Raw genomic sequence first — 11,909 nt, forward strand, 5'->3', positions numbered from 1 at the left:
CATAGTTGTGGTCAAGTCAAGAGCTTGACAAAATATGTAAATATATTTTGTCAAGCTTTTGACCAACCAGCTCAGGGGGTGTCATGAACCCATGACCCCCACCCTGGATCTGCTGTTGGTTTGAGATACTGCAAACTGATAGAATCATTAGTAATTTGAGATATTTACAAAAAAATATTATAATCGTTTTATAAGCTTAGGTTAAAATATTATTTCAAACATATATAACTACATAGCACATCTATATATTAAAATAATCTAGCTATACTAGCCTATACTTACATATACTAATATTAAAAAGCGGAAAAATTCGTATTTTTGTATGTATGGTAATAACTCAAAAACTACAGGGGCGAATTCAAAAATTCTTACACCATTAAAAAGCTACGTTATCAGTGAGTAACAGGGGCCTTTTTTTTAAATTCACGCAGACGAAGTAACGAGCAACAGCTAGCTTAGAATAATAATAAGTGTAAAAAAGTTAAGCAAACCTTTATAGCACTTGAGAGCCACCATGCAGCGCTTATAAAACCTATCCCCCCATTCTATAACCTCATCTACATCTCTTCTCAAAAGCTGCGCCGGCGACTTCTCTTCTAGCAGGGCTCGACAGATCACAGCTATGCAACCCGTTTGAGACCCTAAAATTTATCAATGTAAGGAAACAGGAAATAAGTAAAACACTTTGCCAAAAAAAAACCTAGAAATTAGCTAAGAAGATGAACAAGCACACAATAATTGTAATCAAGCTAGAAAATTTCTCTGCAAGGTATAAGGGTAAAGCGCGGTTCAGAGACCCAGAGTTCTAAATAGAAAGGGGGGCACACCAAGTCTGGGAATTCTCAGTGCTTTAAAAGGTGGCATCGTAAGAATCTCGTCGGCACTAGTAGCCCTAAAACCGGTACTGATACCTATAAAAATAAATAAGAATCGAGATAATTACCGCAAGCAGTTGATGAATACTTCTTAGAATTACAACCTACAGTTCCTTGAAGGATCATTTTATTTTTCTCTATTTGCATAAAACTATGCCATATCTGTAATACAAAATTGAAATACCTACACAGTAAAAAAAATTACAAAGAGTAAAAATTAAAAATCACTGTCACTTGCAAAGTTTTCTAAATCAATTGTTGGGGGAAATTCAATTTAATTGGGAACAATTTAATCAAAATTCTGTTAATTTTATCTAAGTTACTTATGACGTGGTTGAAGATAATTTTGTGGGTAAAATTGTTAATTATTTTTGTCAATCATTATCCGTTACTATAAACTTACCCTTCTCAATTTCGTACATTCGTATAGGGGTTGAGTGATTTCCTCGGCAGGGATACGCGGCAACCTTGGCCGGCGTCTCCGACGCTTCATGTATGGAGGAACCCATCTTCTTGTTTTGAATTCCGGTTGCTCTATAATCTATACAAGTAGCACATGCAATTTGAATTTAAATTATTATTGTTATATGAATTCGAAAAATAAATTCGTTTATTAATGAGCCGACTTAAAAAATTCTTTCACAATTAAAACGCTACGTCATCGCGGAGTAACATCATACTAATATTATAAATGCGAAAGTTTAGATGGTTGGATGGATATTTGTTAGAGTTTGTAGCTAAAACGGCTGAACAGATTTCGATAAAACTTGGCATAGATGTAGACGATAGTCTGGAAGAACACATAGGCTTTTCACTTTTGTTTTTTTTTATCCCACGCGGACGGAGTCGCGGGCGATAGTAGGCTATATTTTTAAATTTCACTTGGGCTAAGAGGCGAGCAACAGCTAGTCGTAAGTAAAATGGTATTATAACAGTAAGAGTAGGGGTATATTTTTATTTAATAAACAGTCTGTAACTAACAATCGGCGGTAATCTCGGTGGCGGAGAAGGTGGTTTCCAAGGTCGTGTAGTTATCGGTACTTTAGTGACCTCTGGCCATCGTTTTTTAAAGCGAGTTTTCCGCAACATAGCTCTGTATTCAGCTTCTCTGTAATAATGAAACACGTGAATAATTCAGTAAATAAACGTTGAATTGAAAATGAACTGAAAGAACGTCAGTTATGAGTGTAGAGATACACCGGTAGAGGTAGACCTAGAAAGAGATGGATGGATTGCGTAAAAGATTACATAATCAAGAAGAGAGTGATGACTGAGATGACGGATGATAGAGTTGATGTGGAGGACAAAAACCTGTTGCGCCTACCCTGCAGAAGAATGCTAAGGAGAAGGATGATGACGATTCTAGAATACTTTGAAATTCTTACTCTCTAGCAATTTCTGAAGCTGTCTTCGGTATCTCTTCGGGTATTGGTGGTACAGGTTCTTCTTTCCCCTTCCCTTTACCTTTTCCTTCAGGTTTTTTTTCTGTCGGTGCATCTCCTGCAGCAGTTCCTCTACGAATAAAGAAATGCTAAGTTATTTCGTTCCATTCACATCGTAGTAGCCAATGATTCCTCATACTTACTTCTTTTTATCAGCCATTGTAAATTCTTTGAAGCTCTTTCAACAACAAAAATTTATCTTCAATTTTTTTTTCTGCAAAAAATAGTAGTTTCTGACATTATTACCAATAAATATCAAAAATATAGCATCACGATCATCATGTCTTTATCTGCGCACTGTTGGACATAAGCGTTTTCCCATACCTTGAACAGAATGTAGTCCTCTATTCTAAGACATAGCATATCTAATACATATTGCACAAATAAATAGTACATTCCCAATTCTCAATACTTTTAAAATTGATATAACTATTTAACATTTCCCTACTATTCTATCTTTTAATTTAAAAGGAGAGAAAATGCCGTTTACATAAGAACGTAGTGATTACTTACATTTTATTTTTTCCGCTTTTTATATTTTATTTTAGTAATTCAAATAATAACCATTACTGTTTAGTGTTTTTATCCATGTTTACAAATCTAACGAATGTTTTTGTTTGGAACATTTTTTAAATTGTTTTCATTTGGCGGCAACCTTCAACAGCAATGTTGTCATTGCTTACAGCCTGTCATCTTTTTAAAATCATGGTTAACAAAATAAAAGTTGAAGTGTACTTGCTATATTTACAATAAAAATTAAAATGTAAATGCATTAAGTAACGGAATAAGAGTAACAAAAGTAAATCCGTGAATTAAATGCCGTGACCAATATCTGTGGCAACATTACACTGAAATAATGAATGTCAAAATCACATGATATTTATGGAATTCAGTAATTTAAAATAATTGTGGATAATTTCAGCTTTAACTTTATGCATCTGGTCATAATGTGTTGTTAAGAAGGTTTATTTAGTAATTTTAACAATTTAATTCACCCCTGATATCACCTGTACCACAAGAAAAAAGTGATGTTATATACTCTTTGATTGCAATCAATCAATAATTTCTTCTGTCAATCTGTGACGCAGATGATATAAATTGTGTCAAAACTTGAAATTCCTTTTATCCGGTTTCAATTCCTTGAACTTCAATTATATTTTCCATCCAACAATGTCTGAAAATAAAGATGTTTCCAAAAAGGACGCTGATCCTGAACTCGGTGACTTATTGGACAGTAAGTTTGTTTTTTGTCTTATTGTATGTTCTGTTCTGTCATGGTATTACACAATCTTTAACCTAGTTCATATTTAATTTAAATTATAAGAGCGTGATCTATTCTACTTGAAATACATTTTTAAAAAGTATAGCTTCATAAAATATACAATGTTCAATACATCATATTGGTATAAACCCAATAACACTTTTATTGACATTGCCAATTATTATATAGGCGACAAAATAAGTCTCCGCTAGTGTCCTTTATAAATGACTCAACATATCAAATAGAAAAATTAATAAAATGTCTTCAAGTATATTCATTTCCAACATTCTTTTTCACTAATGATATTAAAGATCCTATTAGAATACATAATAATCTAATCTAAATGTCTTATTAAAGGTGCACTTCAAGACATGATACAAAAAACTGAAGGAAACACGGAAGAAAATGGGAATAACACAGAGGAAGAAACTACCATCAATGTGTGGAATGAAGAATTCATAAAAGAAGCAGCTGCCCAGTTTGAGAGCAACATGGCATCACTTCTCGGCAATTTTAGTGGAATTCCAGGTACAGAAAGTTGCTTCTGATACTTTATTATCACTCTCTAAAGTGCATAGAAATTAGTTCCATATTTTTTCTCAATTATGTGAGGTTTTATATTTCTGGTCAGGCGGCCAATTAGGTTTTCAAATTGCCAATATTAGGTAACCATCAAGTTTTCCTTGGACCTGAGTTTTTCCCACAGCTAAATGTTGACCTCCAGTGGTGATTACCACAAAATCTTTTCTAATATGAAGTATTTAATTACTCATTGGGTACTTAATACAAAAATATTTTATCCTTTACAGATGAAAATGTAACTCAGGATCAGATTGCGCATACCTTCTCCAAAATGGCTGGTAAATATCCATTGAATATTTCAGAGTTAACAATTTAAAAAACTAAATTGTTAAAATAAATAATGTTTTTAACAGAGGCAGCGGCTCAAGTATTAAAACCTCCCTCGGATGCACCTGCAGTTGACAATGGCAATGATCCCGCTACTCAGGAGAAAATTAATGAGGTGACTTACCGATTTTATGTCGACCAACAAGTACAAGTTGTCAAAGAAATATGTCTAGAAAAGATATGAACAAAAGAATATGGATCCCTTGGCTTAATTTCCATGTAGATAAAGTTGCACAGAAATGTTTAGTTAATTAGTCAACTCGTAGCAAATATTATACTCAGTTTATTCCTAAGTTTAACTATACTTTTTACCGCATTTATTTGTTATGCTGATAAACTATGGATATTTCATATAACTTTTGTGTATGTGTGATTAAAAAACTTCTTGTTTCAGGTATCAGAAGCGATCACACGAACTCTGCAGAATCTGAACACAGATTCGGAAAATCTTCAGACACCATTCTCTGAAAATGATTTAGCAAATATGTTTGCCAACTTTAATATGGGTGAAGGAGGACAGGTAATATTTATATGCAGCAATTCATATTTATTATGATAAAAAATAAGTGTCACATAAAAACAAATTTAATCATAACCATAAAAATATTTATAGTAATCTTACTAATATTGTACATGCAAAAGTTGTTAAAAGGTATATCCACAACCACAATGTCTATAAAATTTAACACAGATGTAGCATATAGTCTGGAAGGTCATATAAGCTTATAGTTTGTCTAAATAAGATAGATTAGTTTGACAATTCATTTGAAATTTAGTAGGGATGGGTTGTGTAAAATCAGTCATGAATCTTATCGTTTTTCGATTTTAATTCTTATAGAAGTTGGAATCGATAGATTCATAGTTATAACTTATGAATTAAAAAAACACTGTTTTCTCAAATTAATAATGATTATAACAAATAATGAAAGTAAATGATACAAATTGAATTCTAAACTAAACTAATCTATGTTATTTAGACAAACTATAGTAATTGTTTAAATTCTGCATGGACGAAGTCCCTGGTAATATTCTTTCTTTTTTTTCAGGAGAATAACATGTTTGTGCCATTCATGCAAGGCATGATGCAATCACTGTTATCCAAGGAGGTTCTATATCCGTCACTGAAAGACCTTGTAGAACGCTACCCCACTTGGCTGGCTGATAATAAAGGAAAGATTGAACAAGCTGAGTATGACAGGTAGAGTTTTTTAAATTTTTTTTTTATTTTTAATATTGCATGAAATTTTAACAGCTTTACTTCAATTACAATTGGTAGTTAATTTTTTGACAGTAACTTTTATTATGAGTGTTTGGAAATTGTTCATAATTCATCATCTACTTGACCTTGTCCCTTACGGAGGGTCGGCACAGTATGTGCTGCTCTTCCAAACATCTCTATCATTGTTCATAATTAAGTGATATAAGGACTGATAAAAACCCTTGATTGAGAGGAAATTTTCTGTTCTATAATTAGCACTTTACGTCATAATAGAAGCATATACATAAATATATACATTGTGCTAATTTAATACTTATTCCAGATTCGAGAAGCAACAAAAGCTGATGGAGGAAGTGTGCGCTGAGCTGGAGCCGGAGCAGGAGTCCGACCCTGAAGATGTGAAGAGGAAACGCTTTGAAGTTGTACTGAATCTCATGCAGCAGGTAATCTTACTAATATTAAATATGGAAAGTTTAGATAGATGGATGTTTGGTAGAGTTTGTTGCCACATAGGCTACTTACTTTTGTTTTTAATACCATTCAATTTATTATTTACAAGCTGTTCCCCTGCTGCTTCATCCGCGTAAAATTATAAAAACATTATTTTACTGTTTACATTTGTCAAATTTTCAATTGCAAATGTCAAAATAACAATGGCAACCATGCTTCCTTGATGTTGGCAGCTTGTATTTTATGGTCCTTTTCACACATAGGGTTTTTTTTTCTATTTTGTTTATCCCCTAATTTAATAGCTTTAAAATATATAGCCTAAAGCGTGTAGGGCTTTTTATTAAAGAAAGAATTATTCAAAAATATGCTGTTATTGTTGACATACTACGCCACAAAGTATTTACGCTTTATTATTTAAGTATAGAAGTATAGATTAATATTACTTTACAGATGCAAGATCTCGGTCAGCCCCCTAAGGATCTGGTGGGTGAGATAGGCGCCGCTCCCCCAGGGTTCGCTCCCCCCGCCCCACAAGACGGCGGACAGTGCGCTGTCATGTAAACTAGGAAATTGTAATAACGAGGTATGGTTAATATATGGAGGCTAAGGTTTTAATAGTCGATAAAATCATGTGATGGATAAATCACAATATATTTAAAAAATAATTATTATTATTGATATTCAGCCCGGTTGTAGAAGTGCGGATTTTCATTTTAACTTGTACACTAATAGTTTATGAGAAATTATATTAAGGGCCTGTCCCACCAAATTATAAATTGTCTGATAACAATCTAACGTGTAAAATATGTGATGGAAATATCGTATTTGTTCCGTTATCTGACAGTCACGTCATTTTTTAGCTATCTCAGCCTGTATCAGCCAGTGGTGGGACAGGCCCTTACACATGTAACTGGCTGATATAGTCTATAGCTTTTTTTTAATTTCTGGGTTTAAATAAACATGTCTGTTTTGAGTCTCTAATACAGCCTTATAAAGGTAAATTTAGATGTTTGTTATAATTTCTCATTTCTATTAGATTCTCTAGTAATTATAATGTAATAGGAATTTTAGTAAATGGTAAGCGACATATCATGTGTGCTTTCAAGTAAATGCTATCCGTCTTACAGTATACTTTGATCATTTGAAAAATATTTCGAATTCTCTATATCGCTATTAATAAATAAAAACAAATTATCGATATATCGAGATAATCGAATAATCGGATGGCAGTGACAGCTGTCAGAATGCTCTGACATTTTATATGTCATTCGATGTTTTGTCTATGATTTTTGTTTTTAGAATATAAAAAAAAACGTGTAATACCTATTGCTTAGGTAAATATTACTTGGCTGATCAATATTAATAAATAAATGATCCTGGTTAGTAAGAATTTTTTCTGATGTAGGAAATGTAATCCAGTAATAAAAAAATATTTTAAAATGAGAATGACTTGTAGTTTAGAAGGTTTATTTGAAAATAATTTTTCTATAATTATATATTTAAAAAGTATGCAATTATATTTTGTTAAAATGAATGTTTTATTATTGAAATTTAGCTTTATATTGTAAAGGAGTTTGTTTTAAAAAATGTTATAAATGAGGATAAAGGTATTTATAATTAGTTCTGTGTTTAGTTTTATTGGTGCAGGCTTGGTTTAGAGTGGTTGAGATATGCATCACAAATCAATGTAAAGTTACATCAAAATAAAATAGGCCATATCTTAGGCAATTTTAAAGTATTAAAAAAATAATTATTTAAAACACGTAGAGACTACAATGTGCCTAATCGTGTTTGTGAAGTCAATTTTGATTGACATTAAAATTTTAACCCTAACAGGGTTTGAAGTTTTATTGTTTATTTATATATTTATATGAGTTAACTTTATTTTATTTATCTTTGAGTGCCAAAGACAATCTAATGATATCGTATCGCTTAAAATAAATAATTCTTTTAATTCTGTAACATTCAAAACTATCTTCAGTCTTAAATGCAGTCGGACTGTTCAGTCAAAACTGAATGTGGACTGCTATAAATACTCTATATTATTAATAGGGAGAAAATAGTCCAAATATTATAAAAAACTTAAAAATAGGTATTGTATTATCAATGTAGTGTTCCGATAATCAAAACTTAATGTTTGTAAACTAACTATTCGTTTGATGTAGAGAATGGATATTGAACTGAAATGTTATTTACATAAATATGTTAAATAAAATAAGACAATTAATATGAATGTGTGGAATTAGATTTTTTGTAAACATTCACCTAACCATAAAATACTTCGAGTTTAAATACTAAAGCTATTAATTTCTGGCAACCAAAGTGTTAAAATACTTATTTAACTAGTGTTTATTTTTAAGGATATACAGTTACGAAATTTTGTTTACAAACTTTAAGTTTTGTATTGAAATAATATGAATATTAAATGCTTGATTAATTTGGCTGTTAAAGTCGTAAATACGTAGTTCCTGGCACAAATGTTATTTTGTAGTTGATTAGTTATCATATTGAATACAATATATCCTACGTTGTAGTAAAGTTGCATTTGTGTTTTATTTAGTTGATATTAAAATTGTTTTAAATACTTATTGTGTTTTATTTATCATACTAGCTATTGCCCGCGAATCCGTTCGCGTGAAATTTAAAATTAATAATGAAAAAACATAATCCATGTTAATCACAGATAAATTACCTTTCTAACTTCGCCATAAATTATGTAACTACTAGCTTTCGTATGTGTGATATAAAAAAACAAAAGTGAGTAGTCTATGTGTTCGTCCAGACTATCCTCTACACCTATACTAAATTTAATTAAAGGCCATAGGTGTAAGCGTTAGGCTACAAACGCTAACAAACATCCATCCATCCATCTAAAAATTCGCATTTATATGTGTATTTATATTATGTATGAAGTGTGATTATGAAAGCAGGTCTATTTGAAGCTGTTTTTGTTCTTTTTCGATGATTTTCATTCTTTATTCTTGACATTTGACGGCATTTCAATAATATGCCTGCAAAAAAATTAATAGTTGACATAAGTCAGATTAAATTTCAAAGATTTTTCACAAAACTAAATTAAATTTTTCAAAATGATAGGAGTCGGACAGTTACAAAATTTTACAGAACCCTTTTGCTTTATGAGGGATCCAATTTGAATTCTCTGTTGTTACAAAATAAATTATGTACCACAAAGGGATATAAAAAAGTTACTCATTGCCTATTCGATTTAGATGGAACTATACTGGGTATGGATTTTTGTTCTAATTTACATAAAACGCATTTTAATTTTGTATTTTTTAATACTACATGGCTACGACTTGAATAATGTTTTTTTTTACTTTGATTACCACACTATGATGGAGACCATAGACTATAAATATTTTTACTATTCCATACTATTTTATCAAATAATTTTCAGATTCAGAAATCATATACCACAAAGTAATACAGAAAATATGTCAGAGATACGGTAAAAAGTACACCACGGAATTACAAAACCAGGTAAACTTAATAAGATTGAGTACTTATTTGAGGTGTTAAAAAATACGACCAGATGTTAATCACAATATCATTAATTTACTACCTTACCTCGTTCTACTATAAAGTACCTTTTGAATAATTAGATCAACTTAACGAGAAAAGATAGCACAGGCCAGTTGTAGTGCTAGTTTCTAAAAGAATACTTTTCGTTAGAATACATTAGTTACCTTTACTACACTAGTATATTTTTTAAGCTATATGGCGTAACTGATCGTCAGTTAAGTATCGGAGTCGTAAGTGCATTAAAGCTATCAATATCTGTGGATGAATTTGAAAAGCAAATGACTGATATGGTACAAAAAAACCTAACAGACGCACCATACAAAGACGGTAAGTCGTTTCCTCATTTTATAACATTCCTAATATTTTTCCAGTCAGTAGTCTATTACTATTTTTATAATTGGTTTAAAACTAAAACCACTTTAGGTGCTGAACGACTTTTATGGCATCTTAATGCTAGTAAGATTCCTATAGCGCTGGTCACCAATTCCACAGACCAAGCTGTACAGATGCACGCAAAAGCGAGACCTAAATTGTTCGGTTTATTTCATCATAAGGTAATTTTTAATGCATTATTGTTATAGAATTTAAATATACTTAGTTAACTAATAAATTTATATTAGGTGTGCATTACTGACCCGGAAGTGAAGCGTGGCAAACCTCAACCGGATATGTACTTGCTAGGTGCATCTAGGTTCACGCCGAAAGCGAACCCCACACAGGTATTTGGGTCGACATACCACTGCAAGATATGCTGATAGCGTTTCAAAGCACTGACTTGGTTTGTGACTAGAGAAGTGAATCGCTTATTTTTATTTTTAGTGTCTCGTTTTCGAAGATTCGGTCGTAGGAGTCGAAGCAGCGGTTCGAGCTAAGATGCAGGTGCGTTAATTATTTACCTTTTTATTTTTGTGTCTTCTTAAAGTTTACTTTTTAATTCCCCGATTTTAATGGTATTTATATTCAGGTTGTTATGATACCGGATTATCGTATCGATAAACAATTAACGTTGAAAGCAACAATTGTCTTAAAATCCTTACTGGACTTGGATCCAACTCTATTCGGAATACCCGCATTTAAAGATGCCGTAAAAGGCAGATGAAACAAATACTGTGAGGGTAGTACTAAATCTTGGTATACGTCTAAACTTTTATTGTAAATTTTTTTCTATATATCAATATATTTTGTTATGTTGATTTTTGTTGATAAATAAAAGACATTGGTATTTTTCAGTTTTTTTTATTTGCTTTAAAACCAAACCCATATTGTTATTAATCACAATTAATTTTGTTTTAACTCTATAAAGTACATTTAATAAATATTTAACATATAGATACACTTAATGATGTTTACACAGAAAATATTGCGGCAAAAAAGCTTTCAATTTTGAACAAAACTCGTAATTTTTTTTAAACACTCAAATAGAATTTATAAAAAAAAAATCGAAACAATAGCTTAAAATAAATCAGCGTTGAAGGATATTTGAATAAATAAGGAAAATAAAATCTTTTAATTCTACTTTATAAAGTACTGTGTACATTAACTAAATTACATAGATAAATCTATATTTTACACAAATTTATATTACATTATGTTACATTATAATACACATCTTATTTAATGCTAATTAGTGAAAAAAAACTTAGTGGGTGATAGCTATAACAAAGAAAAATGAAGAATAAAAATTTGAGCAAGAAAAAAACAATGATTATTACCAAAATAAAGTTTTCTCAAACCACTATTAGAAAAGGTTTTTCATTCTATATGGTTATATTGGGATATATTTGTTTTGAGCCATTGACATGATCCACTGTTTAAAATAGACCCTTTCTAAATATAACCATTACGATCTGAATTATAGTATCAGAAATATTAAATGCGATAACGTGCGGACTTCCTTTAAATTAAAAAATAGTTTTATTTTTACTTAAATATTGAAACTACCGATAACAAGATAAAAATTGAGGATTTTTAGACTAATCTGATCGTAATGGCAAAAATTAGATGGATTTTTTAAGATCGAAAGATAAAAAAAAAAAAAAATCTTCACTGGTGACAAAAATATGGCTCAGTATTTAAGTATGAGAATCAACTATTATTTTATTATAAGTTTCTTTATAGAAAGAAAAACCGTCCCCTAATAAATGCGTATAGAATCTTAATGTATATTAAAAAAAAATCAATTTGATGTGTTTAATGCAAATCAAAGTGCA

General features: G+C 30.9%; 3 protein-coding genes across 3 annotated transcripts in view; 2 read left to right on the forward strand and 1 right to left on the reverse strand.

The window, feature by feature from the left end:
• LOC106107457 overlaps positions 1-2,870 on the reverse strand; it is a 24,381-nt gene extending 21,511 nt beyond the window's left edge. Inside the window, exons 1-7 of the mRNA XM_013288313.1 lie at positions 2,831-2,870; positions 2,461-2,531; positions 2,261-2,389; positions 1,857-1,983; positions 1,279-1,416; positions 944-1,037; positions 492-641 (exon numbers count right to left, since the gene is read on the reverse strand). Of these exons, the coding sequence (XP_013143767.1) occupies positions 492-641; positions 944-1,037; positions 1,279-1,416; positions 1,857-1,983; positions 2,261-2,389; positions 2,461-2,477 (655 nt within the window). The 5' untranslated portion in view covers positions 2,478-2,531; positions 2,831-2,870. The remainder of the gene's footprint in view (positions 1-491; positions 642-943; positions 1,038-1,278; positions 1,417-1,856; positions 1,984-2,260; positions 2,390-2,460; positions 2,532-2,830) is intronic.
• A 502-nt stretch (positions 2,871-3,372) lies between these two features.
• LOC106106962 (peroxisomal biogenesis factor 19) lies at positions 3,373-6,894 on the forward strand. Its single transcript, XM_013287622.1, has 8 exons — positions 3,373-3,551; positions 3,936-4,106; positions 4,388-4,438; positions 4,514-4,602; positions 4,882-5,007; positions 5,534-5,685; positions 6,029-6,149; positions 6,607-6,894. Exons 1-8 carry the CDS (start codon positions 3,488-3,490, stop codon positions 6,715-6,717), a joined length of 885 nt encoding a protein of 294 aa, XP_013143076.1. The 5' UTR covers positions 3,373-3,487; the 3' UTR covers positions 6,718-6,894.
• A 2,344-nt stretch (positions 6,895-9,238) lies between these two features.
• Positions 9,239-10,878, forward strand: LOC106107080 (probable pseudouridine-5'-phosphatase; the record flags this gene model as incomplete). The annotated part of the gene is made up of 7 exons (XM_013287780.1): positions 9,239-9,401; positions 9,575-9,657; positions 9,891-10,026; positions 10,123-10,253; positions 10,320-10,418; positions 10,519-10,578; positions 10,664-10,878. Coding segments are annotated over 7 exons (807 nt in total), but the record flags the coding sequence as incomplete, so codon positions are not given.
• Positions 10,879-11,909: the final 1,031 nt, after the last annotated feature.

Source organism: Papilio polytes, unplaced genomic scaffold, assembly GCF_000836215.1.
Source record: "Papilio polytes unplaced genomic scaffold, Ppol_1.0 DF822067.1, whole genome shotgun sequence".
NCBI classification, from domain to species: Eukaryota; Metazoa; Arthropoda; class Insecta; order Lepidoptera; family Papilionidae; genus Papilio; species Papilio polytes.

Excerpts from the sequence above, each read along its gene's own strand:
- LOC106106962 (XM_013287622.1), top strand. The coding sequence starts at position 3,488 with ATGTCTGAAAATAAAGATGTTTCCAAAAAGGACGCTGATCCTGAACTC. Across the intron at positions 4,439-4,513 it reads TACCTTCTCCAAAATGGCTG|AGGCAGCGGCTCAAGTATTA; the intron begins GTAAATATCCAT and ends TGTTTTTAACAG. Across the intron at positions 5,686-6,028 it reads GAACAAGCTGAGTATGACAG|ATTCGAGAAGCAACAAAAGC; the intron begins GTAGAGTTTTTT and ends TACTTATTCCAG.